Genomic DNA, 14322 nt, shown 5'->3' with positions numbered 1-14322 from the left:
GAAGGGCCGTCACAAAAGCTCTAACATTCGTTTAGCCTTGGAACTTATAGATTATTCAGATGTAATATTTTTTGGGACTTCTGTAAAGCCTTTGACACAATTGAACATGAATCTCTTTAGATCACTTAAAATTTTCACAGAATCCAAAAATGTTATCAAAGTCATTTGCATGTTTACAAAGATAGTTAGTAAACCTTAATAGTTCCAAAAGATTCCATATCAACTTAAGTCTATGACAGGGATGCCCAATTTCGCAATTTTTATTCATTTTGGTTGTGGAACTTTATCTCTAGATATTCTGAATAATGCAAATTTATATGGCTTAACCCTTAACAAAGAAATCAAAATTTCCCAACTGGCTGATACTACTCTTTTCTTAAGAGACAAAGACCAGGTCTCCCATGTCCTTAAAGCTCTAACTGCATTTTCTATTGCATCAGGATTAAAACTCAATGTTTCTAAATGTGAAATCTTATGTTTGACTCTGATGATAAAGAAATAGAAAATATGTTGTGTTAAATATTTAGGAATAAATCTGTCAAAAACACACTTAAACACTAATTTCTCTTCTAAAATGAAATATATTTAATAATTGGCTAAGATCTTTCTATACTTTATTTGTAAATCCTGCTACTTGTAAAGATAAACAAGACCTTTGACTTGAGTCTCAAACTAAAAGATGTCAGTCCTTTCTAATAAAAGAGCTGAAGGAGGTCTGGAAGTGTTGGACTGTTGACAAACACTTTCAAGATAACTGGTGGAAAAGATGTGATCAATACTGATTGAATATGGTATTTCATTCCAAATAATGTGTTTAATAAGTTGGGTTGTCTTCAATTTTTACTGAAATGTAATTATATTCCTGAAAAATGACCCTCTAAAATTGGATAGGTTTCACCAACAAGCTTTAATGGCCTGGAAAATGTTTCCCGCACAATTTTTCCCCAAGTTAAGCTCTTGTGGAATAATTCAGACATAACTGTAAGTCATTGTTCTACCCCAGCTGACATGACAGGAATATTGCCTTTGTTCTTGACGTTTCTGCAACAGGGGTAATACTCACATATGAACTATTTATAACATTGAAAGAGTTTCCAATACCTTTCAGAGAGTTTATTTCTGTGATCAATGCCGTTCCCAGTGGTCTAACTACACTAATGAAAACTCATCTTAGCTTTGGTAATGATCAAAGTTTATCCAGAACTCAGATTGGAAGGCGTAGGCTTACTTGAGAAATCTTGTTGCAATAAATATGAAAATCTTCATTCACAAAACCAACTTACACCGAGAGGAGAATGTCTGGAACATGCTTATTCCTTACATTGTCTGGAAAAATGCATGGTTAAGGCCTTACAAATATTGCATACCAAAAAAGGTTAAGGTCAGTTTAAAATTTTAACTAATATCTATCCATGTAATTCTATGACATCCACATGTGGCTATTGATCTGCGTATTCTATGAAAAAGGTGAGAATCTGTCTCACTTGTTCTTTGAATGTAAATTTGTCAGAATTTTAGGAAAACCTTGCAAAATACTTATTACCCATGTTTTTGAAATGAAGGATATATGTTACTATTGCAATAAGACCATTGAAATTATTATTTTTTTTTGCGGCCAAATCTTATACAAAAATTCCAAAATAACACTTTGATTGAATTTAACTTATTAAAACATTAACCCTAGTAAATAACATTTTCCTTAATCTAAAGATTAGTGCAAATGGTTTTTTATTATGTATTTTTTGTATGTTTAGTATTTTACCATTAATACCTGTGTTCTGATTTGTATAATGTAAATTGATGTATTTAATAAATGGAAAAAGTGTTCCAGTGGCTAGCTAGCTAAAAATTGACAATTTTCTAAATTAGCCATGGATTAGATGGGGCTTGTGGTTTTACTTAATTCTCCTCCGTACATGCCAATGATTATAAACAGTGATTCTGATCCTACCATTAATTCATTAATTGTTGCACCCCTGCATGAGGATTGTAAATTCAATATGAAGCTAGATGTAGAAGGCTAATGTTAACTAGCGAACGTTGCCCATGAATGGAAGTTAAGCGCGCAAACATTAGCCCAGGACAATAAAATAGTGTACTGTATGGCAGTGAGACCGTTTAGCTACGGCATTGGCGTTTCTCTACAAGTACGGTGGGTCATGTTTTTCTACTTGCATGAACTGAAATCAACCACTGACATCCATTTAGCTTACGTTGATAAGACTAAACTTAAGGCAATCATTGTGGTACCTGATGAAGACTACTAGTCTGTCAAAACGTTGGTTATTAAATTATTGCATCTGAGCTCCTAGTGTGCAGCTCTCCTTCAGCTTGTAATGGCTCATTGTTAATCTACTTACATCATGAAACAGCTGTATGGTGGTGATCAGAGGTAAATTATTGCCTTGAAAAGAGACCTTCAAAAAAGCACTCCATCCCTTTAAATCTACTTATTTCTACAGTCATATCATCCAAGAGCTATGCACACATCCAAGAGCTATGCACACATTCATGGAAATACCACAAGTTTTTCATTTACAAGTAAGACCAGAAGCAACAGGTAATGCTTCAACACCTTTATTGTGCCCAATCTGAACATTATCCACATCAGTAAGTAGCAGCAAAGAGACCACAGTGAGGTAGACTTTCAAAACTCTAAAAAGCAGCTGGGCTAAGACAAGCTCAGCATGAGTAACTTGATGGGGGAAAGACACTTAGTCTTTGGCACACAGCTTCATATGCATATATCCAACAGGAACAAGGAAGGCGATGGAGTAAGAAAGCACAGGGAAAGCTGTGTTAGGTCTACTCAAGCTCTTGGTACGTTTTTAGCAAAGTGGAAGTTCTACATTCAACAGGAAACAAGCAGCTGTTCATATCCGGGCTCAGGGCCCCTCTGTTGATGTACAAAAACAGTGATTACAAATCACTGCCACCCTCTCCTAAAGTGCAAATTAAAAAGTGCAACAATAAAACTACGTAACTTACAATCAAAACGTCAATGTCCGTTCGTCTCAGTAAAGATCCATCCAATTGATTGAAACCATGGAAACCCAGTTGAAGCAGTGTCCAGTACCTTTGGGCTTTATGAACTTGCCCAACAATTACAAGAAAAGTAATGCTTCAACACCGTAATCTGTGCCCATTCAGTAGAACAGGGGTAAGGCAACCCTGGTTCCTGGAGTGCCACAGACACTACATGTTATATATTTTAACCAACCTGGAAGACCAGGTGTGTTGAATGTAGGAAATCATTGAACAGATCAATTGGTCAGGTGTGGTGCCTAGTTGGAACAAAATCCTGCAGACCTTGCGACACTCCAGGAACAGGGTTGCCTACCCTGCAGTAGAACATCGTAGGGAGAACAAATCTACCACCAGCCCCAGACTAATACTTCAGGGTGAGGAAAAACCAAGGGGAGGGAAAAAAATTAAAAAGCCGCCAGGTAGAATTCGGTTCCAAATTTACTTGTCATGACTTAAAACCGTTTGTGTACAAATTAGTAAAAAACTGCGTAAAAATGTCTGAAATGCGACTGGTTAAATGAAGCCCAACTCATCTTCCAAAGTAAAAAACACCAGCTGGCTTGCACAGGAAAAACAGTAAGCCAACTGGGGGTGGGGGGGAAGGGGTGGAACTATTTGAAGGCACTGTATGGCATCTACCAACGAAAGGCAATGAGACGTGCATGCTCTCAATATGCAACGCATGTAAAACTAAATCAAAAAACTTAAGGATAAGAAGAAAAAAAATCAAGGCATTTTCATCTACTTCTGAACCCTGGCCTGAAACATCCTCGTCTGGCCACAAGTCAGGGAAACTGCATAAGGAAGGGCCCCTGACTATCCCAACAAGGTCACTGTGCATAGTGCCAACGTGAACAAGTAAACAGCAAAAAGTAGCAAGTGCAGCAGTAGACTTCTCTACAGTGTTTCTCCCCCAGTCCTGGTGGGAGTGCCATGGTGCCCCTGGTGTCGGGGGCAGCTGGACACTCGTGCTCTGCGGACGCCCGCTGTGTGTCCTCACCCGTGAGGTGTGGGGTTCTCCGCCCCCTCGCTGACTCCTCTGCTCTAGCTGGACTCCCTGTTCTTCTGGTTACGCATCAGGGGCCGGTGGTTGCTCAGAAGGTCCATGGAGTGCTGCCAGTGCCAGCAGGAACGACAGTAGTACTTAAAGCAGGCCTGAGGAGAACAGGTAGTAGTGAGCTTACTGTGTGCACTGTGGTGAACACATGTGTATCATTGATGTGCCTAAACATTAATACCATAAAACTTTATTTACACAAATGTATGCTTCTTGAATAAAGGCTTAGTAGGAGGCCTTAGTGGATAGATGCATACTTGAACATGATTAGACCAGATAGTTGTAATCCTAGCTTCACATCAACCCAATGTCATAACACACCTGGTCCCTGCAGAAGAACGGCCCGGGTTGGCGACTGCACACCTGGCACATGGAGTCCTCCAGGTAGGGGTCAATCTGAACCTGAGGGACATCAGTGCTTATATTCAGACCATTGAGAGAAGGGCAGACTTACCCTTCAGTGATAATATGCCATAACACTTAAATATAAACACATGTAACGTGTTGGTCCCATGTTTCATGAGCTGAAATAAAGATCAGATGTTTTCCATACGCACAGAAAGATTCTCATTTTGCCCACGTGTTTACATCCCTGTTAGTGAGCATTTCTCCTTCACAAAGATAATCTTTCAACACACAAATATATGGTGGAGATGAGGCCCATTTTTTATAGGTGTCCGACCAGACGCATATCTGTATTTCCAGTCATGTGAAATTCATAGATTAGGGCCTCATATGAACTGTAACTCAGTCAAATCTTGTAAATTGTTGCATTTATATTTTTTGTTCACGATAGTTGAAAGCAGTCAATGCTGGTTACGTGTTTAAAACCAGACGGCTCTTACCTTCTTTGTAAACTTGGGGGTTTTGATCTCTACAAACGCTGCACACACAGCCTTCAGGTAACTGCGCTGGTTGTTGAAGGTGACGCGCCCAGAACCTGAAAATCATGAGATTAAGGAAGGATCGATACCATTACACCCTCTACAGCACCCAGCCAGCCTACAGCACCCAGCCAGCCTACAGCACCCAGCCAGCCTACAGCACCCAGCCAGCCTACAATGCAAGGTCAAACCCAGACAGAAAAGGCTACTTCTTAAACTCTTTACCTCCAGTTATCACAAAATGCTCTAATGGCAAGCAATGGCAGAGGCAGTACCTGTCAACATACATTACTCTTAATGACTGCTGCATTTCAGACAGTTACAGAACACCCCATAGACATTCACAATAAAGCTACATCACCCAATATAATCCTACAGTCATGGCAAGTCACCGCCAGTCTTTCAACGGTAGTATCTCACCTATCGGGTACTTGTGCTTGTCCGTGTCAATCCCAGCGTACATCACGCCGCCGAACAGGTCATTCATGATGCTGGCCAGGGCCTCTGCGTTGAGCATGCCGTGCAAAGCACCCACAAACACAGTCTTGCTGGGGTCCAGGCGCTGGGAGGGGCAGCGCACATAGTTACTATCAGAGATCACCCAGGGGATCACCTGCACCTGTGAAATCAGAGAGGAGGAAGTGTCAAGGGGTGTCGCAGTAGTCTAGCAGTGTTTCTCCTTAACATTTCAGATGTTAAGTTTGTGGATATCCTGTTAACGTTAAATATTTACCTCCAAGCTCTTTTCCACTAAACCAGTGGTTTTCAGAACCTCTACAGGCGCCCCCCCCAGAGGTCTCATTATTTTGTTGCAGCCCTTAACTGGCTCATCTAAGCTAACATGGATTTTTTTTAATGATTGGCTAAATTATCCATGGTATGACATTTGATTTAAGACTCCCTGAAGTATTAAAACTATTAATACAAATTATTTGATGAAGCATTCCTGCCATTAGTCCATAGAAATGCATTGAATAACAGATCCACTACGTGGGACAGACTCTCACCCCCACAAAAAAAGGATGTTTATTCTAAAGTGTTCTGTAGAGCTATTTTTTTACATGCATTTAACCTCATTTTAGGAACTAAACTATTTCCATATATACACTAACATTTTTAAAACTTTTTCTAGGTACCTTCAGATAAATCTTGAGGCTTGTGGGTGTACATGTTCGAGAGAGGCTCAAATTGTTCAGACACTACAGACAGAAGTTGGCAGATCTCTAGTTTAAAGACACATTTTGATTGGGATTTTTTACATTACGTTTTATTGAGACTCAGACTTGAGAAAAGGGTAGAGAATTTGAACACAGCAGTTTCTCTTAACACCCCAGGCTGCGGTCACTAGGACACACAAGCACCCCCACTCACATCCTTGCAGCGCATCCTGCGGCTGGACATCTTGAAGTAGTATTCTCCGTTCTCCTCAGGGTGGAGCAGGTCCTGGGTGCAGGCCTGGAGCAGCGCACGAACAGACTTCTCGTTCTCAAACACAAGGTAGACGTAGCCTACAGCAGAGCACAGCAGAGCGTCAACACCAGGCGAACTGACAGAGTTTGCTAGTCTATTAGGGGTCAAGATAACTAGTATGGTGTATGTGAACAAAGGCAATCCAATAAGTGTTGCTCATTGTTTATTCTGAATTGTTAGTGAGTCCTCAAGTGATACGATCCACTCAGACCTCCATTCTGAAGACGGCAAGGTGAGCAGTATTCTCAAACTGTCAACATGGTAGACCAAGAAACACAGAATATTCCACTTCTTGAACAAATCACACATGTTTGTGTGCGATAGGGATGGTGGGAACCATTGAATGACCAAGTGCACTTGTGTCTAAACTCACCATCCCACTGCGTGCCCAATGCCCACCACTGTGCCACCTTAGAACCATAAGAGTAAATATCCTACCAGCCTGTCATTACCTTTGGGCATATTACCTTTGGGAGGGCAACGAGGATGCTTGCCATCCTTACCGGGCCACTCCACACTCAGAGGGCCGTAGCCACTGAACGTGTTGATCAGACCAGCTGGAGAGAAAAGGGTCAGCAGTCAAAGACCAGTAATAAGTCAGTTAAACAGAAACAGTGTGCTGTGAACCAATTAGATTCAACATTGTTTAACATTCTTCCTCTCCAGGTTTGCGTCTACTAAAATAAGAGCCAATTTAATGCCATGGAAACAGTGAAGCAGCTGTACCTTCAGTGATATCCCAGGGTACTCCTCCCAGGAAGACCTTGTATGAGTACAGAGGGTTCTTGTTGTTGCGGGGAGGAAGTTGTCCACTCCAGGTGAATGTGGCTTCATTTACAGCTGAAGGGAAAGTCGAGACTGAGCTGGTTAACAGCAGTAGAACGTGTAGATTCAAAAGAAAGCTGAGCGTATTAGCATCATCCCATACCGGCTGCCTGCCTGTGCAGACGGGCCTCCCTCTCGATGCTGAAGGGGTCGTCAGGTGTCTCCAGCAGGTCCAGGCTGGGCCATATTGAGGCCCCGGGCCAGCGGCGGGACAGGGCCGTGGCAGAGCTGGTGGCGCTGGGCGGTGGGGTGAGAGGGGAGCAGTGGTCCTGGTAGTCCAGCCTGGAGCCCAGAGAGCTCAGCCTCATGGAGTCCTTCTGCATGTTGGACATGAGGAAAGGTAGGGGGGGAGAGATCCTCAGGGAGGACTGGTTGGGAGGGGGTTAGATATATTCCTTCAGATCATCAGAAAGATCAGAAAATCGCCATAAACTAAAGCAAAACAAAATATGACATGACCTTGATCAACAAACTAAAAGTGTGACCCTAAAAATAACATGAACACTCAACCATGACATCACATCATTTGAGTGGAATGTAATTTACAGTTACATACATCAATTCAAAAAGCACTTCAAGTTTACAAACATACATACACACACACACACACACACACACACACCCCCCCCAAGTACACAGATACTTACAAGCAGGTCCGAGAGGTGGTCTGAGCCGGAGCTGAAGCCGCTGGTTTCAGAGTCTACAGGGCTGCTGGAGCGCGAGTCTAGGAAGCAACGTGAGTCCAGGCGGCTGGTCATGCGAGCCATGCCGGGGAACTTCTCCAGGAAGTCAGCTGCCGTGCCCATGGGCTCACTGGGGGGGTTATAGCCCAGGGGCTTGCCCAGGATCTGGCCCAGGGGACTGCCCAGCATGTCCAGCACTGAGACCATACCAGAGTTTTAATCAGATCCTACAACTAGCTGCATCAGAAACTGAAGCTGAGATAAGGCTTTCAACCAGCACTATCAATTTCCTACCCGTTAATCAATTTTAGTCCACAGCTCCCAGATTAGAGCATAAAAACCAGCAGATAAATATCATATCAAATGAACATAACCATATGACCCATTTGTAATGTATAGGGAATCCACTGTTGTAGGGCCCACTGTCAAAAAACAGGAAAATAATCTGGGAGCCCATTTTTATCTACTAGTTACAAAATGGATGCTTACAAGTGAGTAATTGTGACTGAAACCATCAGGCCTTAGCATTGTCTATTCTAGATTAGAGTTCTGCCACACTGCCAGTTTCTTAGAATATGACTAGACGCTCAGCATTTCAGCTGATTAGCCAAACACAGCCATTTTAAAATGCATGACTAAATAGTTTCCATTGAACTCGTGGTACCAAGACGTTGAAAGGAGAGATAATACACCATAAGGCAAAAACCAGAGAACAAGGTTAAAACACTAACAACTTGCTGTAGTTGCTATGCAACATTCCATAAAGAAACTGTAGGTGTAACGTACAAGTAGTATGGTTACCATCCTACAGCATTAAAACTGCATTGGTTGTAAGGAGCTAGGCAAACCCCGATCATTGGGCTGATCTGACAACGCAGACTGGATCAGCTGACAACCACACCAAATATTTACTGTGGGTCTGTAGCTGTCCCAGTGGGCTGAACATCGAGGCACCAAGGGAATCTGACTGTACTGGCCCACTTTAGAAGCCCCATTCAGGGCAGTGCTGTTAACAAGTTTGTGTCTGGGATTGTCTGGATATGTTGTGACGCAATCTCATCACAAGAACTGGGTCAGTACAAAGTGAGATGGGAAGCAACACTGAGTGAAGGCAGGGTAATGTCATTAAGCTAAAACATGGAATGAGATAATCCACAAAACAAATAATTATGTACAAGGTGTTTGAGGGAGGTATATTCAACCTCATCCTGAGGGGAAAATGCAGAATTTAAGTCAATTAATTAGGGACACTACTGAATCTGAAAAACAAGTTAAATTTAAGTTCACCCTGTCTGGGGATATAAATAGCAGGTTCACAGACAACGGACAAACTGCCTCATCATTCTCTGCAACAGCCTGATGAAAGACCTAAATCTAGGGATGACAATAGCTCAGTATCACTAAAATACAACAGACCAAACCCAAGAGAAACCTCCAATGACAACACCTGAACAGAAGTGATTACTGATAATGCAGCATATCATCTCAAAGCCATAGCAAGTTACATTGACACAACGCCACACAAAACCTAACTAGGCTATAGCATTCATTAAATCCAATATGAAGTAGCAGACTAGCAACTAGCAGTCTTTTCCCAGCACATTGGAACAGGTCGTACAGTAGACTAACAGGACAGCCAAAGACTTTATGTTAATGTACTTAGTCTTTACTTAAATGTAAACTTTGTCAACAGAATACTTGAATATTCAATACAAAGGAAGTATTCCAGTACTCACTGGAGGTAGAGCTGGTGTGGGCTTGGGAAGCGGCAGTGGTGTGTGTGTCCGTGTCATGGCTGCTCCAGGGGCGCTCCCAGCCGGACAGGCTAAGGGACTGGAGGCCCAGGCCCAGGTCGTTGACGTCTGGCAGGCCTCTGGAGGAGCCCTCGTGGAGAGCGCTTCCGCTGACACTGCTACTGGGGAAGAGCATCCTGCTGCCCACTGCAGCCAGCTCCGATTCCTGCAGGTCTGTGGACGAACGAGGAGAGAGAGATGAGCTAATAAACAATTAAGCACCCTGCATCTGCCCGAGGGAAGAGGACATGAGAAGGGAGGGGGTGTCGAGTGAAAAGGCTTCACTTTCCCAAAAACATAATCTTACTGATAGAAATGAAGTCAAACTGTAGCAACCCTTCCCTGCATGTTGATCAGGTGAACCTGCTGCGACTGTGCCCGTTGCAACTGCCATGCATTTCCATCTGAATCACTGACCGACTTAGCATGTGACCGGACTGCTGATTCACTTGCAACCCCCTGCTAATGACATCAGCTCACCCACCACCCCCCCTTCCGTTTCCTCTAACTGGGTAATGAAAAATTCCTGTTGGAGATATTCTCAGACTCCCCCCGGCACAGCGTCTGTCAGCGATGGAGGTGGCAGCCAGCCGCTGCTGCTAACAGTGGCTCTAGCCTAGTTTCCTGAGTGAGCTGGCAGAGAGAGATGCAGCAGACAGAGGGAGAGTCATGAGCAGAGAAGGTGGGGGACCGGCAGAGAGGGGCGTGGTAGTGTTCTAGCTGCAGGGTAGGAGGGGGCACTGAGAGCAGAAATCCCTGGTGTATTGAGCTGGCTGGCTCACCCTCCCAGATTTGCCAGTGTCACAGACACACAGAAGCTATAGTCGCAGCAGCTGACTGATCAGAAGTAGGAGGACAGAGTGATTTGCACTGCCAGCTTGCCCCATTGCACTTCAAGGCTGGACAGCATCCAACTGCTATCTACAGTCCTGATTCAGCAACTCAAGGCTGGGCAGAGGAGAGGGGTGGTGGTTAGGTGGAGGAGGATAGGCCATCATTGAAGCTTTGTTTCTAGCTGGATTAATATTGCCAGATTTACAATGCATCATTTACACCCAATCTCAAGGAGGGATGATTGTTGTAACCTTTGTAAAATGTGAAAGTCATAATCATCATTTTTTATGCTGAAACATAACAATTTACAATCATACTAGCCTATGATAAAAGTAAAATATGCACCAAGTCTGGTTACACAGCTGTATGGAAGGTTCATAATAAGGCATGACAAGTTTGTCAAAAACCATTGGTGCCAACTGAGTTGAAGCCATACAAATAAACGTGTAAGACGTTTTGCAGCCTGGTCTCAGACTAGACGTATCATAGTAAATGTAAATACTGATTGCAAAGAATATTATGTAACGTTTGGTAGTTACATAAAACCGATCTAATTTAAGGTGGTTGGTTAGGGTGAGCATTTAACATGAACGCCTAGTGTAACAGTATAATTTTAAACCGTCCCCTCGCCCATACCCGGGCGCGAACCAGGGACCTTCTGCACACCATCAACAACAGTCACCCACGAAGCATCATTACCCATCGCTCCACAAAAGCCACGGCCCTTGCAGAGCAAGGGGAACTACTACTTCAAGGTCTCAGAGCAAGTGACGTAACCGATTGAAACGCTATTTAGCGCACACCGCTAACTAAGCTAGCCGTTTCACATCCGTTACACTAGCTACCCAAAGGTTGTGAGTTTGAATCTCACTGACAACTTTAGTATTTTGCTTCAACTACTTATTACTTTGCAACTACTTAGCATGTTAGCTAACCCTCTCACTAACCCTAAAATAGTCTATTTTAGATCATTCTTTAACATAACTCGTAATACATCATCCAAAAGTGGTGATGACGAAAAGTAATATACTAAAAAGTGTCTCAGATTTACACAGAACACAAAATGCTCTGAGACCAGGGTGCATTTTAGCATTTCCCTTATATTAAGAACTTTGAATATAACAATGTTACAAGTTATTATGCAATTCATTAGAAACTATTCATTAGAAACTACAAAGTGGCCAAGCTGTGTGGCCTAGTGCATGACTGATTTTAAAATAAATATATCAGGTTAAATACAGAGTAGAATTGCAGTGGCTGAGAGTCTTGGCAAAGACCTCAAGCTCTGGAAAGCTTAGCCTACAAGTGCTGCAATGCTGCAGACGATGCAGCATGAATCAGCTGTTCCTATTATGACAGGGCTGTGGTGTAGACTACAAAAAAAAACATTAAAAAGGGGAAATTGTATGTTTAGTATATAGTTTCCCCTTTACTGCCATTGAGTACAAGCATAACGATGTGTCATTCCAAAGTGCACGTGCAGCGAGAAAGTTTACCGGTCAGGAGCATATCTAGCTTTCCCTTGGTGCCGGATGTGGTGCACACACCAGTAAAATCCAGAGAGTTGCCCAGCATGGTGTTCATTCTACGATATATGTCCGCGTTACTGCAAGTGGACAAGGCCGCAGATTCTGGTGCCCAATTGTCATGGGGTCGAAGTTCGTCTCTCTAGAAATGAGAACAAACTTGTTAAAATATCCGTTTGATGTCATTCAAGTAATGTTTGTTAACATTTGAACATGTTAACATTTGAAGTTAAAATATATGGCTTCGTAAGCTACATCGATCACCCTGGATAATACAAATTCTAGGTTTATTTTCAGGCCAAAAAGTTTCGATATTGTCTTTTTGTCCATTTTACACAGATTTAGGCCTAAACCTATTAGGCTAGCAGAAGCAGATTACTTTTAATAGTAGCCTAGGCCTATATGCTTTTCATGTGCTACTGTTGAAAGACAAAAACCATTGAGCGAAAATACAACTACTCGTTGGTGTTTTTCTTACCAATGAAAACGCCATGGTAGGAAATATCTAACAGAAATGTTTCAAACAACCGCCACTCAAGACGAGGACATACTTATGAATGTAGTCGGTAGACAATTATCCACATTGATTAGGAAAACGTATGCCTATCCAATCAGGTGATTTGGGCGGTACCATTGCCAAGTACTTTCCCTGCGTTCATAACCAAGTGGGAAGATGGTATTTACCGCATATGGCCAGGCGAGTTCACTGCCCCCTCGCATTGAAACCGGTGTACCTATGCATTGTTAGCAGAAAACAGGATCCCCATTATAAGTGAATGGAAAAATGTCAATCTTCGTGTAAATAAACTGTTTTTTCAAAGACAATCATGGTGCCAAAAATTGCTTCGAATACATCAGATGTATGTCCTTGAACCGAGTATTTTTTTTAATATCACATACTAGAAGCGTTATAAGGATAATATAGTTGCTAATGGCAGCATCAGGTGTAAGGTCATGTAAGGCGGCCCCAGCAAAATAAATAGTGGGGGTACGCCATTCCAGTAAAACACGAGCCTACCACAATACTACACTGTAGGCTACTACAATATTATTTATCATTAGCGCATGTCAGAGGCATGACAAATTCGTGAATTAGATTTAAAAACGGGTGGTATAGCCGACACACCAAAATGCGATGTGGTTCGTTGAGAAGACTGCCATTTTGCCAAGGCAGAGAAGAGTGGCCGACATCGAGACTTGCGGAGACAACTGTGGACACATAAATTCTGTCCTAATGACAATCGCCAAATATCCTTACCCTTTATGTTGTTTTGTGTAAAATATGTCTCGTTCTATTCACCACTGTTTGGAGGCTGGAAATATGTTGCGAGTGGATGAACGTGTGGAGGTAGCCTAGTAAAGGAGCCCTTTGAAGTTATTAATAATCAGATGAAAACATAATGCCTGGTTGTGTTTATGCCACAATAAAATAATAGCACATTTTAGAAGTTAAATGACAAATCTTTACGACTTGGCCCATATCGATGATAATGAATTAATATAATTATATGATTAGGCCCATGCAAATATGTGTTGCACTCGCAGAGTGTGCACACATGAGGTCCCGTACTGGTAATAAATGTAATCTACTTTCACCCCTGGGCAGCCTGCAGTACCCCGGTTGTCTTCAATTTCAGTTCGTCAATGAGAGGGGGCAGCACTGAGCTAGCCTGTAAACGTCACTTCCTTCCAAACTGCGCATGTTATTTCCGCGTTCAAAACAACTGGGAACTCGGAATTGGGAAATTGAGCTTTTTTTTCTACTTTTTTTTATTAACAACAAATCAATACAGAAAGTACATGAGGGAACACAAGTATATATATATTATATACAATGGACAATCGAGCTAGGGGGTACAATATCACATTACAATTACACAAGGACCTTAAGGGACATACATACATTTGCAATTCTAACAGCTTTTTTGTTGAGTATTTAACTGTCTTAAAATACAGTTACATTTATTTTTGTAGGGTAAGAAAATGTGTTTTTTTTCTGTTTGTAAATGTACATTTGTGTATATGAAATTTGGCCAAAAGAATAATGAAATGAATTACATAAAAATGTTTCAGCTTCATATGTAAAGAATCCAAGCTGTACATCTCTCCACAATAGTGTAAAATCTTCATAAATGTGTTCAATTATAAATCTACTGATGTCTTGCCACAGTTTTCTTACATTAATAAAATGCCCAAAAAAGATGCAACACTGTTTCTGGGTGA

General features: G+C 42.1%; 1 protein-coding gene across 4 annotated transcripts; it reads right to left on the bottom strand.

Moving 5' to 3' along the window:
• Window positions 1-2542: 2542 nt before the first annotated feature.
• Window positions 2543-12706, bottom strand: cpeb1b (cytoplasmic polyadenylation element binding protein 1b). 4 transcript variants are annotated; one of them, XM_046333382.1, is made up of 12 exons: window positions 12578-12706; window positions 12070-12241; window positions 9683-9913; window positions 7911-8143; window positions 7367-7631; window positions 7165-7278; window positions 6891-6995; window positions 6340-6476; window positions 5389-5587; window positions 4930-5024; window positions 4406-4486; window positions 2543-4182 (listed from the first exon to the last, which is right to left on the bottom strand). In XM_046333382.1, the coding sequence occupies exons 1-12, from the start codon at window positions 12590-12592 to the stop codon at window positions 4072-4074; spliced, it is 1758 nt and encodes a 585-aa protein (XP_046189338.1). In that variant the 5' UTR covers window positions 12593-12706; the 3' UTR covers window positions 2543-4071. The 4 variants fall into 4 exon arrangements, with proteins under 4 accessions (XP_046189338.1, XP_046189339.1, XP_046189340.1 ...); XM_046333383.1 differs by having other exon boundaries at window positions 6906-6995; XM_046333384.1 differs by having other exon boundaries at window positions 12121-12241.
• Window positions 12707-14322: the final 1616 nt, after the last annotated feature.

Source organism: Oncorhynchus gorbuscha, unplaced genomic scaffold (assembly GCF_021184085.1).
Source record: "Oncorhynchus gorbuscha isolate QuinsamMale2020 ecotype Even-year unplaced genomic scaffold, OgorEven_v1.0 Un_scaffold_390, whole genome shotgun sequence".
NCBI lineage: Eukaryota > Metazoa > Chordata > Actinopteri > Salmoniformes > Salmonidae > Oncorhynchus > Oncorhynchus gorbuscha.
This window is presented reverse-complemented; position numbering and strand designations above follow the sequence as displayed.

Bases quoted from the DNA above. Each gene is read 5' to 3' on its own strand.
- cpeb1b (XM_046333382.1), bottom strand. The intron at 9,914-12,069 runs GTAAACTTTCTC...GTTCGTCCACAG, and splicing joins GCTAGATATGCTCCTGACCG to ACCTGCAGGAATCGGAGCTG. The intron at 5,025-5,388 runs GTGAGATACTAC...CATGATTTTCAG, and splicing joins CAAGCACAAGTACCCGATAG to GTTCTGGGCGCGTCACCTTC.